Below are 18,162 nucleotides of genomic sequence, written 5' to 3' on the forward strand. Positions count from 1 at the left end.
GTCGACTCTGGACTGACACGGCCCTCATGAACATGTCCCCGTGCCGCTCAGAAAAGACAGCTGGTGGATGTTTTCGCTGCCCCACCCAAACTGTGAAAGACAAAACAGTGCGAAATGATGTCATTACTACTGCTTATGCAAACCAGCTGTGTGACCGTATGGGATTTAAATCTGTGTGTGTTAGAGAACAGACGCATGTATGTGCGTGCACATGTGGTTAAGAAAACCTACGCTGCTCTTTCTACTCACTCACTTCAATAAATGAGGCTGAAAACATGACAATTCTTGAAAAGTTATTCATTTTTCTCTTTTATTTTTTCCATGTTTAATCCAATTTAAACTGCAGGGTGCTAGTAAAATGAGTCACATTGGAATGTTAGCAATGAAAAGATACAAAATGCCGTGAAAGGAGAAATCAATGCGAGACGTCGCGTTTATATGTCAGAATATGTTTCTTTTGTTCAAATTTGACCACAAACATTGTAATTTCTTTGGTTTTTGATCTCAGGCAAGTCGGTGAAAAAAAAAAACACTTATTTCTTTGTGTTATATGACCCGGATCAAATTGTATAAAGGTGCCACAGAAGTAAATATTTTAGTACATATGATATGAAATGAAATTCTTTGGCACATAAAACAAGTGTTGGTACATAAAATAAAAACAAGACAAAAAAAAACATACTATACACAATGCACAACAGAATACTGACTGAAGAAGAGCATATACAGTATATTGAAAAGAGAGTAACACTGACGAATGGATGGGCAGAGCTGACAGTGAGAGGCTCTGCGTTCACGGCCTTATAAGTGTTGGTCAAACCGTCAGTCTCGTGATTTAGCCACCCTAAAAAGGCCTGTTGGCTCTGTGATTGATTTCACTACAGTTGGCAGCGACAGATTGAAGAACTCCTCGTAGCTACCCCTCTTCAAGAAATTGATTAAAACTTCAATACTTACAAAATATTGTACACTTTTCACGGCTAATGTCACATGCACTTTCAGACCATAAACTGTATATAAAGATAGCCGACGCGTCTCCATTTACCCCCACTGTACAAAAATGAAGCCAAAATATCCCAGATACGGTCGCTGCCATCTCATCGCTTTGCTCCAGTTTCCAGGTTTAAAGATGTGTCTCCTCGAAACACGGTTTTCTCTCGTTTGGTGGTTGTGTACCCAATAGGCACTGCTGATTTTTAAAGAAAAAAACGTAATATTTTTTGGTCCATTTTAGAGAAAATATTTTGGTCTTTTTTTTTCAGCGATGTTTAAAGAAAACATTTTTAAAAATTTTCTTTAAAAAACTTTGTTATTATAAAAGTTTGTCAAACAGATTTCCACAACTTTTCTAGGGTATATTCAGTTTTCCAAAACTTTTACAGGCCTGGAAATTGCAAATTCCATGACTTTTACAAGTTTTTCAGGACCATAAGAACCCTGTATAAATTAAAACCCTTTGAATCGAACTAAATGAAACCCCAGTGCGCCTGCGTCACCCAATAGGGTGATCAATGCGCCGCCTATTCTGTTTAAATAAATGTTTTGCCACGTTTTGTCGAGGGTGAACACAGCCCTGGTAACATCATTTGGATCGAGAGTCTGCACATTAACGATCTCAAGTTCTTTCCCGAACAGTGCAACAAATCGCAAACGCATTGACTGGCTCACACATCTGTCAATCATCAATTCTCTGTTTTATAATATCAAAACACTAATTTAAACCAAACAGAAAACACTTGAACAAATATCATTGTGATAAGAACTACCTAAAATGACAGAAAGTATCTTTGATAAAAACGTGTTCAACGAGTACAAGATTTTCGTCCTGATCAGTAACATGGAGGGTGCAGGGTATATGACTCATAATGCAGCCAGCCACCAGGGGGCGATCCACATGTTTTGGCTTCACTTTTGGGAAGCTGTCATGTTGCCCATCTTTATATAAAGTCAATGGTTCAGACTCAACATTCACTCTCGTATTTGATCAAAAACCTACCACTTGTCGTCAACCACGCGTACATACAGTAAGCCAGGGAAGACGCATGTATGGATATACACACAGTCCATGCACAGTACAGATACAAGTTAACACACACATGCAGGAAAGCAGCACACACATTCACGCACCGGTCAGTAACTCAATCAGACAAACAAGATCAGAGCCCAACGGATTTTCTCTCTGAGTTTGTAAACAGATTTCAAGGCAGTGTAATTTATTTCCTCTCCGTCTGTTATGGCTTTACTATAAACGATCAATTTCATTTATGCGCTTGTGTTGTATTTACTAGTGGAGGGTTTGTGGGATGACATGCAGAGACCCTACTCTGTGACTCCAGAGGCTGCAGTCATCATGGGAACCAGTGCTGACGTACGCTAAAATACACTCTCTTCCCACCCAGAACTGCCCATCTCCTGTCTCCAGCCCGACTGCCGTCAACAACCCAGGGACCGAGCCTTCGTCGTCATCATTCATCACCGCCACCGTCGTCATCGTCAGACTAGTTTTCCTGATGTTTATTGAGGCATGTTGCCAGAAAGGGAGGCAAGGGGACCATAACAAGAGGAGCGTTGATGTAGGAAATTGTTCTAGTCCCTGATGTCCACTTTGCTGTGGACTCTCTGGTTGGGCAGGAGTGGATTCAGAAAGGGGGGTGAGTTTGCATAGGCGTGTGTGTGTGTTTTTGTGTGTATGTGTGTGTGTGTTTGCGGGGGTAGTTCCTGGGCTGCAATTATTTGTAGACTATTTCACAGCTCGGTGTCTGCCGTCTTGGTGGTGGAGGTGCCGTTGGTTGGAGGAGGAGGCTGGGTCTTGTCGGCCTCCAGGGACTCTCCGTTTACGCTAGGTTTCTCCGGGGTTTCCGGAGGGGGGTTGAGGGGGGCCACAGATACGAGAGTGTTCCCCTGGTTCTCCTGATCTACTGGATAGGCCTCCTCAGCCTAAAAAATACAGCGCAGGATGTTAGGATGCTTATTTTATTATATCAATGTAAAGCATGCTTGGATATGTGTATAAAATGGACAATTCAAACCAAAAATCAAAAGTACACATTTTTCCTCGAACCTGTAGAGTCAGTTAACAATCTAGATTGTTTTGGAGTTGGACATATCTGTCGTAGAGATGTCTGCCTTCTCTTCAAAATAATGGAACTAGATGGCACTCGGCTTGTGGTGCTCAAGGTGCCAAAAAAATTACATTTGAAAAACTCAATAGCAATGACTCTTTCCATAACTTCATAGAAAGAAAATAGTTCCCACATGAAGCTGCTCACAACAAGGTCTGTGGATTATCTTGAGTAACCGGGTCATGATTGCTGGAGAGAGATGTTTCTGTTGAGTTTTTTAAATGTTTTCTTTTGGCGTTTTGAATGACACAAACCAATGCCATCTGAATCTATTATATTGGAGAGAATACAGACATCTCTAAGGCCCATATCTCCAAGACTCGGCAACTCACACCAGAACAATCGAGATCGATTGAAGGCACTACAGGTACGAGGAGAAATATGTTATGGATTTTAGAGTAAACCGTCCCTTTAAAATCAACATCACTAACAGAGCAGTCGCAATGGAGACTCCTCTCTTCCCTATAAGAACAGACTGACATCGCCCCTGTGATATACAGGTTCCCTGGATAAAATATTTGGAGGTTTTTAAAAATGAAGCATTTGATTTGATGATCAGACACATTTTTGTCGCTGCTGTCGTGCACATAAAGACACACGTTTATACACAGATGCATCCATAAACTCCCTTCTACTACTTCTCACAAACACACACAAACACATCCTCTAATGTGGTCTCCACCATGTGATATTGTGAGCGCTACAGAGAAACAGCTGCGTCTGGCTCGTAGATGAAACAGTGAGCTCTGCAGATGAATAAGGCAGCAGAGAGCAGGGCGTGGGTCTTTGGATAACGCACACTCACTCTTTCTCTGCGCATTTCCTGTGATAGCTGGCCAGCAACATTCCCTAATTAAAACGCTGGCAGCGATCGATTCCAAAGGAAGGAAACGGTGCTGTTTTGATTTCAGATGTAGTAAAACATGAACCATGCCTGAGAAAATCTATGCATGGTGTTACTGAATCTATAATGAGGGATGAGACTGCAGAAACCTGCAAAACACATGGCGAAAAATGGCATATATGATATATGATATATATGATAAAACACACCTACGGGTATTATGTAAGGGCGCTCAAAACCGTGTTAAAAGTGTAATAACGGGAAATTAGCAGGTGAACAAATTAGAATAATTACAAACGTGATTAAACACACATTATGCGGGATCTGCTGTGGAAAAGGATAAATCTATGCAATGATTCTCAATTCATGGTCTCTGTGCTGAACAGTGCACCACTGAAAGGCAGCTCCTGTAGAGCCAGCACGAACACCTAAACCAGAAAATAAGTTAATGAGGTCCACAGTGGCAACATACAGTTCAGTATAATGTAGATCCATTCTTACCAGCCTCACTCCCTTGGCGTCAGGCCTGCGTTGGCATTTGAAGTAACCGATGGCGATTGCAAGGGCGGCGAGCAGACCGGTGACCAGTATCCCCACAAATACAGAGGAATCTGGTGATTTCGGGGCCACAACCTTTGTTGCACCCAGCTGCAAACAGGTTGAAGAAACAAAGTTGTGGTGATAAGTATGAATTTTAAACCAAAACAAATCATTCTGGAGACTGACAGAGTTTTCCCACAATGCAATACACAGAGGAAATGGAGGAGCTTCGTACTAAAACATTTCAATAAATTGGGGGTTGTGAATAAATTGCAGCTCTAGAGATGAGAAAAAAAGCCCTCATGTATGAAATTAGACACATTTTGCTTTTTCTTTGTGTGCTTTAATAGGCAGCAACCAGAGTGGCAGTGTGATGTTGCACGTTACATGTATTTTATCAATTACTGTTATTAGAGAATGCTTTCCACTCAGCTTAATCTTGGCAAGATAGTGAAAACATCAATGAATCCAAACTGGTGGAAAAGATTTCTGCACACTTCTACCTGATTATGAACTGATAAAGCAGTATACTAATAGTATTTTGCACAGGTTCAAGGTTTCTTTATCAGTCGCCAAGGGGAAATTTGTAGTGCAGATGGGAAATACCATAATAAAACAAGACGTCGCAGCAATGCAAATTCAAAGGACATTAAAACAAAATAAATCATAACAAGTATCGTCTAATAATAATGGGATAGGCATGAGATAGGAGTTCATTTCAGCTGCAGGCCTTTCCACATCACATTCAAGCTGGTATCATCGTGTGCCTTCTTACCTTTTCTTTCAATTGTTCACTCTGGAGCGCTCCAGCCAAAGTAGCCAAGTTAGCTGCAAGAGCAAAACATATTGGAAATAAATCAGTACTTAATTAATCAGGTCTACAACACAAGAGCTGAATTAATACTGGTATTGAAAAAAACACTGGTTTTTGTCTTAGGCCACATCTGGACAAGAATGGCCTTTTAAAAACGGACAATTCTTTCCTTTGCAATTAAAAAAAAAAAAAAACGGTCTGTGCTTAAAGTTTGCTTAAAGTCTGTGTACAGTGATAGTTCAAATGTGTTTTGGGGCGTTGGATGGCTCAGTGGATAAAGCAGTCGCCTCATATACAGAGGCAATGTCTTTGCCACAGCAGCCGCAGGTTTGATTCCAGCTTGCGGCCCTTTGCTGCATGTCATCCCCTCTCTCATCCCCTTTCACACTAGCAATCTCCTGTCCTATCTTATAAAGGCAAAAATGCCAAAAAAGAAATCTTAAAAAACAAAAGTGTTCTGAGTTTGTCACATCACAGAAAGATGTGTTATTAAACGTACGGAAAAGAAGGTCTCAAAATCATGACAAAATGCACAGTATTCCCTGATCTGAAATGCTGGCAGCGTGTCCAGCAGAGGAGTGGAGGCCATTATGCTGATGATGCTTCTCATTTTTATACTGCTACATTGTCAGGGGTGGGGTTATACTGAGTATAGCTCCAGTGCATCATGGAGCTATGGTTTTAGGACCGCCCAAAAAAAATCTTAAAACAGGAATGTGGTGAAAAAACAGTCAACCGTCTAACTCCACAATTCAGAACTACATAGTGAAGGGTCTTTGTAACATGTTTTCAACAATCAGTTTCCAACATTCAGAATGTTTTTTGAAACAAAACTCTGAATTCACTTTACACGGACTTTATACTTTAATGTATAAAACCTATAAATTTAACATATCTGTGGTTTGCAGAAATGTGAAATGCACAAATGTAAAAACAGTTTCTTTTGGCGACTGAGCTGCAATAGCACAAGAAAAAACTATAACCTTAAGTGTCACAAATAAATAAAACTGTGCATGTGCAAGTTATTATAAACAGATAAATGCCCTCAATACTCACCATCGTCACTGGCCACCTGCACCTCGTTATCATTTTGAAAGATTTTTAGATTACAGTTGTCCTTGGGGCACCAGTCTGCAGGGTTCGCCAGAATGATGCGTCTAGTTGCTTCCTGTTAAAAAAGGATTTCTATGTCAAAGAGAGATGTACAAAACATACTCATGCTAATTCACAATAGCTGTGTGAAAAACATAAGCAAAGTGCATGATATACTACAGTAAAGCAGTTAATCTTTCACTATGTATATTTTGGAAAACCTGAATTCCCTGATTGGGGCAAACTGAGCATGAACTCAACTAAAAACCTGCAAAAGCCTGAACAAGTTCCACAATTCAATGTAGACAGTGCATCTCTTTTGGGTGATCACTGGGGCCAAAAATTCAATATGTGTTCCTGAATTTTCCCCGCTGGCCATCAGCGCACGTTGGCCTTTGCCTGACTAATGGAGACAAACTGCAGTTGGATGGAAAACTTGCTGACCACACCTTCTTTTTTCCCACCTTAACCCCGAACTATGATATCACTACATTGCGCAACTTTAGGCTTTGCGATTTGGGAGCACTCTTCATTTTTGGTAACGCGATCCAGACATCTTTCAGTGTTCCCAGAAGACCACTGTGAGTGAACCCTGAATTCTCAGTTAGTTGGGAGTGGGCCCCGCAGCTGGATTCGGTTGTGACATCAAGATCTTTGAGGAAGGGAGGAAGAAACTCCGGAGGGATGAACGGCAAAAATCAAGGAATGGAAGCTTTTCTCTTATTCTCCATCTGTCGCCATCACATGTGACTCGCAGGAATCCTGCACTGTCTCATCACCTGCTCGACCTTACGTGGCCTCCTGCACCCGAGGCTGCAGATCAGACGAGTTACAGTTGATTTGCATTTAGATAAACACAAAGATATCACTTGATACTGAAATATGTGGCGAAGGAGAATGTGTGCTCTGTTATTTTGTCATATTAGACGCCTCCTTTTAAAGTGACTGATGATTTGGGAAGTTTTGAAAGAGAACTCTCTTATTTTCCACTACTTCAGAGCATTGTTGCTTTATTTGATTTGTTCCATTGATACAGGCTGTTCCTTTTATCAACTTCTTTCATACCATTCACTCGCTCCTGCCTGAAGAGAATCATGGGTTTTTTTTTTCCTACGTGCATTTTGAACTAATCATCAGCTGGCTAAGGCTCCTGGCTCTGCAGTCCATGTTTAGTTTCAGGTTGAGTTGGACAGATGAGCTCTGCAGATGTGGATGACACAGTAATGACCCACATAGAGGCTGACTTCAGTATGTGGACTGAGATCTAACCTGCTGCTTTGGCTCTGTGCACCTGGACTGGCATACTGTATAATATACCAATGTATTGTAGTTTCATGCATTTAATGTGCTTTGAAGCATTATTTAACTTTGCACACAGTTAGAAGCTAACAGTGTGAGTAAAAATTGTAAATATGTGCCAAGATGGCTCGAAATATGGTTTATGGTATTTTCTAAAGTTTCGAGTATTTTTCTTTTGACATAGATGTCTCATTCATCCCTGATGTGAAAAAAACTCCACCTCTAAGTGTATTAAAGGCTTTCTCCAATATGAAAAACCAACAAAATGAAGCCACACCCTTTCTATTCCTCCTTTTTTCTTAAGGACCCCAGAGCAAGAGAGGAAACATTACTCCTCCTCTTCATTTGTCTCCCGCCAGGAACACAAGTCTCAAGATTTACAATGCCTGAGGAATGTCTGAGAAAAGATCCGCCTTTATCAGAGCCATATTTCCAACTGTTGCTCTTTAAAACACATTAATTCTCTTCGTCTAAGTAATGTGTGACAAACGTATGGCCCGCAGGCCAGAACCAGCCTGCCAAAAGATCCAGTTAGGCCCTCGAAATGACTTTGCACACCTAATATTGGTGCACTTGTGAGGCCCGAGAGGTGCCAGGTTTCAGGAGCAAGTTAAACAGTGAATACCCTACTACTTCAATAAATACTTCATATTTCATATTTAAAGATACTGAACATTGTGCAAATAAGGTGCACTGAGAGGCAAGGTTGGGGCAAAAGTAACATGTCATGAGAAGGTAACTTGGCTCGCTCCTCTTGTTTCGCTGCAGTCTTAAATGACGTGCCAAAATCTCAGCTGTTGGTTAATTTGACTCTGCCTGAGTTCGGCGAGGAGGAGAGGAGGGCCGCTGTTACAGGCTGAATGATAAAAAGCTGGTGGTGGACTGATACCATGAGAATATTGTAAGATCCAAATTAAACTCATACTCACACAGTCAGTTGTTGCCAGCTCAGCTTTGACGGCAGAGCCCTCAGGAATGTCCTTTTCTCCAACACACGTCACGTCAGGCTGCAGAGACAGCGAGCCACGTCACAGAGACATTTGAGGTCAGGAGGAGACACAACACTTTGCAAAACCACAACATCAAAACAATCTACCTTCAAAACAAAAGTGGTATATTTTACAGGAATATCACTGAAAAATTTGACAGCATAAAAATATTTTTATTTGACTGTCCAGATGATGTAAAGTAAAAAAAATACAGATGTTCTATCTGGACATGGCACTCACCACAATAAGGCGGGGGGCGTCTGTGACTATGTCGACAACGGGGGCATCAGTGGTGCCTGAGCTGCCTCCATCTGGGTTAATATCAAACACTTTGGTTATTAAGGTTGCTGAGGCTAGAACAGGTCCAGCAGAAGCCGCAGGTTGTCCACCGACACCAGGAGTGGGAGAGGCACCTGCATATCGGACGGTGGTGGCGCCTGGAGCTGCAGCGGAGACCGCAGCGACTGTTGCTAAAAACACAATCCAAGGACAGTTCTGTTACACACAGGCACATCCTGGATGTGCCAACTGTCATGTCACTTTTGTACCGTGTAATAACTTCTCAAGAATCCCACAGAAATTGCCGGGGCCTCAGTGCTAATCTCAAGTCCCATTTCCCGTTTATCAAGGGTCCTACCTGAACTGTTGTCTCCAGCTGGAGCAGGTGCATCTGTCGGTGCATCAGTTTGACACATCACCTCACCTGCAAGGACAGGGGACAAAGAGAGAGACAGCAACTTTAGCACTTTGACTTCCATCTGATACATCAATGCTCTTTGACGGAGGACTGCAAGCTTTTGCCCCATTTTTTTAGCAAATTGGCTTGATATCTTTTTTTTAAAAAATGTGAGTAGAAGACAATTAGCAACTTAAAAAGAAATTGTTGAAAAAAAAAAATTTAAAAAGTACAACAAACAAACATGAAATTACTGAAAAAGTGCTTTAAAAATATAAGTCTGTAATATAATTTTCTATATATTATGATTATGAATATAGTTTTCTGGTCATTTTTCCCAAGCTTAGTCTTAATAAATTTTCTAAAGATGCCATATTTTCAAAAGAAATGGCAACAAATTGCTCAGGGGTTTAAATACTTGTGAAAGGTGTCACAGAAGAACAAAAGACAAGATTCAAATAAAACCAAATGGCAATAACAAAAATGATGATAACCCATACTCAATGAATAGATTCAAATAAGCAACAAGAAACTGCATCTTACATGTTTGCAAAGGAGTAGGAGGAAGTATAAACTTATTATTTCCTACCCCTTCTCAGCTAATCAGTTAATTAATTCGTTAACTTTATCTCTAACATTTATACGTACACTTTCATATTTATACCCACATACCCTATTAGCTATTAGCAGTTCTTGTTTGCAATTTACTCATGTATGTACAGACTATCACTGGATTACTTTAAAGCTGAAGAAAATATAAAAACTAAAGATTTTCAGGCAAGATCTGGAGTTATAAAGAGCCTTTTTTTTCTGAGCAGATTTATGAATATTTGTTCAAGACTGACACCGAACATAATGACATCCTTGTGAAGTGCAGGTCACACTGACACCAAAAAACTGATATTAAAAATCTCTGCATCTTTTCTGTGTTCACATTTACTGAGTGATGGCTTTGATAAGTACAAATTTTGACTCAAATTGGTGCTACGAGTTTTAAAGTTCTGTAATTTCTTCCTGAGCTGTCGGAGCTTTCTGCTGTAGCTCTGAGTGGCGACCGTGTTAGTTTGGGAAAAACAAGCACGATAAACTACAATAACTAATAGTTGTTTCAAGAACGCCGGTGTTGTGTCGAAATCTGCTCCCCCTTACCTTAACCTGTAGCCACCATTACCCTAACCCCAACCAATTATTTCTGCTGTGCCTAACCATAACCTGACCGAAGATCCTGAGCAGAGGGGGGGCTTTGAGAATAGAGTTTAGTATTTGAGGATCTGGTCACCATTGTGTCACATGGATGAGTTCAAATTACCTCACCTACCAGTGGGAGCATTTACTAGACTCAGCTTTGCCCATTCGAGCAGAATTACCGCCTCATGTGTCCTCAGCCACCCCCACAGTGTAAATACTTCTGTTGTAGTGATGCAGTTGTAGTGTAAAAGTTAAATATGGAGCTCCTGCTTCTCTACATCATCATCACACTAAACTTGTGCAACTTGTTTTTATGTAAAGATGTATGGTATCTTAAAATAAAATTTCTTAAGCGCATGCTGAGGGGAATGTCTGTGTGAAAGAGGTCACGGCAGAGTGTTGGTTTGAACAGCTTGGCCTCGTGAACCAAACCTCATGCCCAACCCAAAGATGCCAAACCAATTTGGCACGTGTCCTCAGGGGCTCTACTAATTAGTAGTCACATATGGGCTCGTTCTCGCTGTCTGCAGCCTATGCAAATAAACAGCTCAGTGAAAAGGTCATGGCCTCCTGACTACTCGTCCGTCCTCTGGGATGGATCCTGTTTCTCTAATAATCTTGGGATTAGGTTGGGTGGTGCTAAAACCTTTTGACACAGGAAGGTTAAGAAAAGTGCGAAGGAATTTCCAAGTTCATGTGAGGGTTTTCTAGCTAAAAGAATTTATGGCATCCAAGTGTATAAACTTTTGGAGTCCAATATCAGATAACTATTAGGCTGATGAATATACTAAATAATTATAAATAAACAAATAACTTCAAACTCTCTTTTGAACTATGGTGGTTTATGACCAACTAGTTAATTTTAAAGGGCCAGTTCACCACAGAATCCAAAATACATATTTTACCTCTTACCTGTGGTGCTATTTATGAATCTAGTTTGTTTTGGTGTGAGCTGCTGAGTGTTGGAGAAATCAGCAGTAGAGATGTCTGCCTTCTCCAAGATAATAGAACTAGATGGCACTCTTCTTGTGGTGCTCAAAGTGCCCAAAAAAATACATTTGAAAAACTAAACAGCAATAGAGCCAATAGACCAAATCAGGGATTTAAGCTCCCAATCAAAAAGAGAGCAATAATTAAATAACAAAAATTACAGCATAGTAATCCAATTCATCCCGCACCATCATTTCTAAACACTTCCACCGCCGTGGATGGAAACCAATAAAGTGTGTAAACAGCTTAACATCTAACCAAAACTATGCTGCAATCAGAGGAAAAATATGATGTTTTTTGTTAGTAAGCGATCCTGTAAACATGTCTGGCTTTAACACATTTTGGAAAAGGTCCCAAGCTTCTTGTGGGAATGTTAACAACACAAATAAAAGGTAATGTTACATCACCTTTCACAGCTGGCAGATGGCCACCATGATAGTGTGTGTACAGCACTGCAGACCAGGCTCTGTTATATATGGTTCACTCCTGCAGTGAGTTTCATCTCGACAGCGGCGTCAACTGGCTGAACGTCGTCCAAAGCTGGTCACGTGATGCATTTTAACCGGTCTGAGTGAGCATGAATGTTTAACCGATGTTTAACTGTGCTATTACAGCCTTCAGCTAATTGCCTTCGGCTTGAGTTGCTATGTTTAATAGAGCAATGTGGGACAAACGTGTTTGGCTTCCACAGCATTGAATTAACCTCAGTTTATGCTTCAAGGGTATAAAGATGTTACTTGGACAAACAGTATCTGAGGAATGTTTTAAGGCACTTTGCCATATAAAAAGCAAAGTATTAAGAGTGGGTGGAAAAAGCACAACTGTGTTTAATTATGAATATTTTGACCTCCCCAGTGTCTTAGAAAGTATAAATCATTGTATTAAAGGTCCAGTGTGTAGAATTAAGGGAAATGTATTTGCAGAAATTGAATATTATATAAAAAAGTATGTCTTCTTAAGTGTAAAGTCACATGAAAATATAGATTTTTTTGTTTTCCTTAGCTAGAATGAGCTGTTTTGTCTACATATGGAGCAGGACCTCGTCTACAGAGATCGCTATGTTGCACCGCCATAATTTCTATGATAACCCAGAACGGACAAACCAAACACTGGCTCTAGATAGGGCCATTTGCGTTTTCAGGCTAACGGCATGTCTGTGACACACCAAAAAAGATTTTAATCATCTGGTCTGTTTGTTTTGGAGAGAAAGTGACCTCTACACAAAATTCGTCCCCTGGTAAAAACCTCCTGAACAATGAACTATGGCTGTTCATGACTCAGAATTATGTCAGTCGAATCAGATTCAATCGTTCAATGTGAGTATTCAACGATTAGTTGATTTTTTCCCCCTAAAATGTTTGAACAGGGCTCAGCGGGACGTTCAGTGTGACAGCAGCATTCATGTAACATTTTTTTTTGACGATACTAGATATCAAACAAAAGCCAGAGACTGTGTTGTATTAAGTTGGTTTGAGTTGTAAATTCACCACTTCTAAGCAAAAGAGAGACGATAATGTTATCAGAGAGCCTTACAGTGCAAAGCCTGTCCTCTGTGCTGTCAAGAGCGCCCACTCCACAGCATAATCTGGGGACCAAAACGTCCTCAGAGGTACACTGCACAGCATACTAAAAACAAAGACCCCCCCCCCCAAACTGCTCCACTCGAAGCAATCCCAGTTGAATGAGAGGTCTGCAACTGATTATTTGAATCTCCGACTTTAAAGGGGCAGCCCTACAATGAAAACTGAAGGGATTATAACCAGGAGAAGTTTCAGCTGGTTGCAACTCACCACAACATGCCACTAAATGTCCCTAAATCTTACACACTGTTCCTTTAAAGGGTTCCCATGTTTAAACATTACATGCAGAGATTCTGCACACATACAGATATATAAAGCTCATGTATTACGATGTGGAAAGACATGCAAACACACCACTCAACTGTCACGTGCTGAGAGTCTGTGTGCTGTGTCAGAAGTTATTACACAGTAACACTCAAGCACTGTGGACACACACACATCAGACAGCTGTGTGAGAAATCTCACTGTGTTTCCAGCCAGGCCCCCTCGGCATCAGCATGCAGCCTTAAGACCTCCAGTCTCAACACAAACACAGAGAAACATACACAACACTCCTACTCCATAAACACAACCTCGGTCTCTCTCCAGAGAGTCTTTAATGGGCTCAGAGAGCACGAGGCTGCAGACTACGTAACCTTTGGGTTCAATGCTGATCTTCACTTCTGGGCTGCATCAAGTGGATTTCCTGCCACGGCTGTCCTCCTTCAAGCTTTCAGTCTGGGTGTTCCAGTCTTTGACGTGGTGTGTGGTGTGCAGCCATGCCAGATGTAAAGAACTAAATCACAGGCTAAAGAGAGGATACAGTATGGGCCAGGGATGCTGAGTGACAGTTCAAATGCTGCATTTTTTTGCCTGTGGTTGGACAAATCAGCAGCAATTATAAGGCAGCACAAAGGCAGGCATCTCACCAGCAAATGACAAACGTAATTTGGTGGATGCTTCCCGTGCCTTACAGCACCATGCCTGCTTACATATTTAACACACGAAGCCCCTGGCTATGAAGCTTTACAAGACCACAGCCGTGATTGTTGACATGCTGCTGGAATGTGTGGCAGCTACTGGGTTACTGGTCTGTAGGGTGACACTACTTTTCCTCACGTAATCTACTTCAAACCAAGGCCGTAGCCATGGAGTCAACATTGAGGGGCCCCCAACCCTCAGAATTTAAAAAAGAATTTCAATACACATTTTCCATTACATTACATTATATTATCTAGCCTGTCATAAGCAAGAAGAGCTATATGTTATACTTTACAGATATGCAATAAATTAAATCTACTGGTGAAACTTAACTCAGACTTTTAATGCAAATTTTAATGCTTGTGAATTGTACTTTGTCTCTTTTTCTATCTGCAACTTTGTGTTCTCACTGCTATCTTAGCTAGGTCTCCCTTGGAAAAGAGGTTCCTGATCTCAATGGGATCAACCTGGTTAAATAAAGGTTAAATAAAGATATTTAAAAAAACTTCACAAAGGCTACCTGAGACATGTAACAAAACAGACACATTTGCACTGATACACATAAAATATTAATTGTATTGTTGGTTGGTGGTTGAATGTGTGTTGTTTACCCACAGGTAAATTAGTTACATTAGTGATGGTTCATTAACTAGCACTTGCAAATCAGCCCATTGGCTTACATTTTTTTAGAAAAACATTTATTTCCACAATAGCAGTTCATGCAAAATTACAATTGCAAAAAGTGAAGAGTTATTGGTTCAGTAGACTTTCAATATAGACTTTCAAAATGTGATCAGACCAAATGAATTAAATCCTGATAGTGTAATGAATCATTCCTTAGGGTTGTAACTTAAAAAAAAAAAAAAAAATCCATTCATAAACAGATGTCTCTTTCACAATGTAAGTCAACGGGAAAAAGTATTTTGCGTCACATGTTATTCCACATTTGGCCACTATGTAAAATTGGCACATTTCCTGGTGGCTTGACTTGGTCAAATAAAACACAGAGCTGCAGTACACCATAACACTAGAACAGACTGTAATAATAATGGTATTTTTTTTTACAGTTTATTCATGATTTAATTTGCTCAGGATTAGTTCAGACAGCGGTGAGTAGTTGCCTGTCGAAGCTTAACACCAAGGGAACATAATCAGCCCCTAAAGTCAGTTACACCTAAAAATATTAGGTTATCTGATAAAAAAATAAAGCAAACCTAAGCCCTTGGAAGTCTGTCTAAACTTTTGCAATTTACTGTAGTGGACTATATATGGTGGAATATATTAAAAATGATCATTACAGAGTTGACAAACCTTTATTAAACATCATGACTGAACTGCTTGAATCCAAGTTGAGAAATTACGCATAAAATAAATCATATAACAATGCTGAGAGACAAAAACACATAAAAACGCCCTGACTGGACTAACGCATACATGAGGAGCAGTGATGAGATAAGTGCAGATGGGAGTGTTTCAGGGTTTAGCTCTGTGTCGAGTGGTGAGCCATATATTACCACGGTATTCAGACTGTAGAGGACTCCAGGGAGAGCAGAAAAGAGAGATGATAAGGTGGAGGGGGAGACTGTGTCTCATCATCAATTTACATAACAAAGTTGTTTTGAAAGCCAGATCTTACGTTTTTACATGTGGTTCTGTTTCCTGCCAGACAGCCTCCTTTCAACCCTCCTCCTCACTGGGGGAAAAGCCTCCAAGCTCCCCCTTACGCAGTAACAGACACACCCACATGAGTTCATGAACACACACCTACAATCACACAGCCAGAGAGCGTAGAGTTCATAGCTTCTGAAGGGAGTGTGGACGTTAGTGATCTGTCTAAAATGCTGATGCTATCAAGGTAACAAAGTAACACACAGACACGCACAAACACAAACACACTGAGCTGTTTTTTATATATGCAGCTAAAATTCAGGATGTGTGTTGATCCTCGTTAGTTTGAGATCTTGGTCCAATCGTGCAGCACACAGCTTGATTTCAGCATCCTGCACTGATGCTTCCATGCTGCTCAATAGTTGCTTTTTCCTTCTCAATTTTCTAAAACCTGAAGGGAACTACCGTCTGCTTTGGGTTCAGAGATCATGAAAACACAGCTTCCTAAATCTGTGTTTCTATGGTCATTGAATGGGCTTCTTTCTGCCGTTCTGGGATCTAAGCAAACACGACGGGAAGTGTAACAGTAACTCCTGTTCACAGCGTGAATATTGCGCTTTTGGAAGGCACCGCCATTTCTTTATATAAAGGCACAATCATGGAGTGGGTGGTGGACAGAGTTATTTCGCTTTTTAGCCATCACAGGTGACAGTAGCAGTGCCACAATGGTGTCTGTATAAACAGCCAGCAGGACAGGATCATGGGCAGCCACATTTTTAGCTGACGCTGTCCAGCAGCAAATCATGCAGATGCAAAAGGTGGCTTTTGGCATCAGATCTTGAGCCAAGAGCACTGCAAAAGGGGTGGTATTTTATGACTTTGGGATGAGGATGAGCTGGCAGAACGAGCATGAGGTTTGACAACGTGTTATATGTGCAACCCACCACAGGAGATTTAAAAAGCAATTACTGGCAGTTAGCAGCTCATCCAAAGAAGAAGAACAGCGGCCGTAAATTTTTGCATATTGGAAAAACAATGAAAATAGGGAGCTCCTTACCCTTTGAGCAGGGGACGAGATCAGCAGCCGTATAACAGGAACGCTAAAAAATTGTTCTTGACATGTAATGCCTTTGTTATAGTTTAGAAAGCGCTGCAGAGGTACATGAAATATGTCACACTAGAGGTCATGCCCGTCATGTTTCTTTGGTTGCACGATTTTGGAAGTTATTCAAAAATCATACACTGGAGCAGAATGATGCCACTGTCATTAAGCTCTGTGTAAAAATGCAAAGAAGAGGCTCAGTAGTGGCTCTTTAGTGGGTTTTCTGTGCGAAAAGGGCTTCTGTGAAAAAAAACCTACGATCAAAAATAAAACCCTGCGTTTTTCTTTCAGTGTGGCACAATCTCGCCTTTTACAAGGATCTTTAGCATCAGGTTTGAGCACCTCTTTTTGTCTTTGGACCCGTAGGGTTTTAGATCAGTGAGCTCATGTTTAGCTAGAACAGAGGCAGCAGCATGCTCTATGAGTGGATTGTTAACTGCACACAACGCTCTGCTTCTTTTATCGCCCTGTTTCAAGTAACTGCAGCCAAACAGACTGTGCGTGTGCATCCAAGATAGAGGGTGCAAGTGCTATCTGGTCCCGTACTCAGAGTGCTATCTGGTCCGGTACTCAGTCACTAACCATGTCCCTGCCTCCCTCATCCTTCACAGCCTTTCCCATTCTCTCCCTGACATGTAGCTGCCATTGCGACTGCCATCTTTCACCGTTGCTGCCATCCCGGCGCTCATATTCAGGGTGGAGACGAGCGAGGGAATGGCAGCAGAGACAAACACAGTCACACCTGATTAAACGGGTGCAGTCAGTGTATGAGCAGGGGACAGCAGCTGCAGTAAGTCTCCTCAGGGAGTTCTTTCCCTCCCTGCATATGTGCTGTACTGTCAGCAGGCTGTGAAGTGCCTGACATCATTGGGAAGGGGGGGGGGGCTTTGGCTCTAAATCTCCGGACTTGACCTCCACCCAGACTATAGAGACAACACCTTGGCTGTCACATTGTGCCACACCCTCCCTCCTCTCATCACTTATCCATGTCCTCTACTTCCAGATGTCCACAGAAGACTCTAAAATCTCCCCTCACGCATTTCTTTCATCTGGAACTGGGAGAAATGTCACTTCAGTGGACGGCAGAAACACTAAAGGAGGGTGTACTTAGTTAGCGGCCAACAAAGCTTAGACTAGGGCTTGGCCGATACAAAAATTTTCAAACCGGTTTGATATTATGAGCCAGACCAGATCGGCCTACCAAATTTCATCACGAGGTGTCGCACTTGATTCAGCAGCTGCACCAACGTGGACCATAATGACACTGAGTCTTCACATCAAACAAGCATCCGACTGTTACACTGCACTGTGCATCATCCAAGCTCTCTGTCAACATTGAAATCATAAAATATGCACCT

General features: G+C 41.3%; 1 protein-coding gene across 3 annotated transcripts in view; it reads right to left on the reverse strand.

Moving 5' to 3' along the window:
- Positions 1-282: 282 nt before the first annotated feature.
- The window catches only part of cd34 (CD34 molecule), a 48,648-nt gene continuing 30,768 nt past the window's right edge, over positions 283-18,162 (reverse strand). For all 3 annotated transcript variants that reach the window (XM_088081850.1, XM_088081849.1, XM_042492490.2), the window contains 7 exons: positions 9,338-9,403; positions 8,941-9,170; positions 8,641-8,718; positions 6,377-6,488; positions 5,282-5,334; positions 4,468-4,614; positions 283-2,937 (listed from right to left, as the gene is read on the reverse strand). In XM_088081850.1, the coding sequence (XP_087937976.1) occupies positions 2,746-2,937; positions 4,468-4,614; positions 5,282-5,334; positions 6,377-6,488; positions 8,641-8,718; positions 8,941-9,170; positions 9,338-9,403 (878 nt within the window). In that variant the 3' untranslated portion in view covers positions 283-2,745. The remainder of the gene's footprint in view (positions 2,938-4,467; positions 4,615-5,281; positions 5,335-6,376; positions 6,489-8,640; positions 8,719-8,940; positions 9,171-9,337; positions 9,404-18,162) is intronic.

The sequence above is a fragment of the Plectropomus leopardus genome, chromosome 9 (genome assembly GCF_026936395.1).
Source record: "Plectropomus leopardus strain MGB_pleo_1.0 chromosome 9, ASM2693639v1, whole genome shotgun sequence".
Classification (NCBI taxonomy): domain Eukaryota; kingdom Metazoa; phylum Chordata; class Actinopteri; order Perciformes; family Serranidae; genus Plectropomus; species Plectropomus leopardus.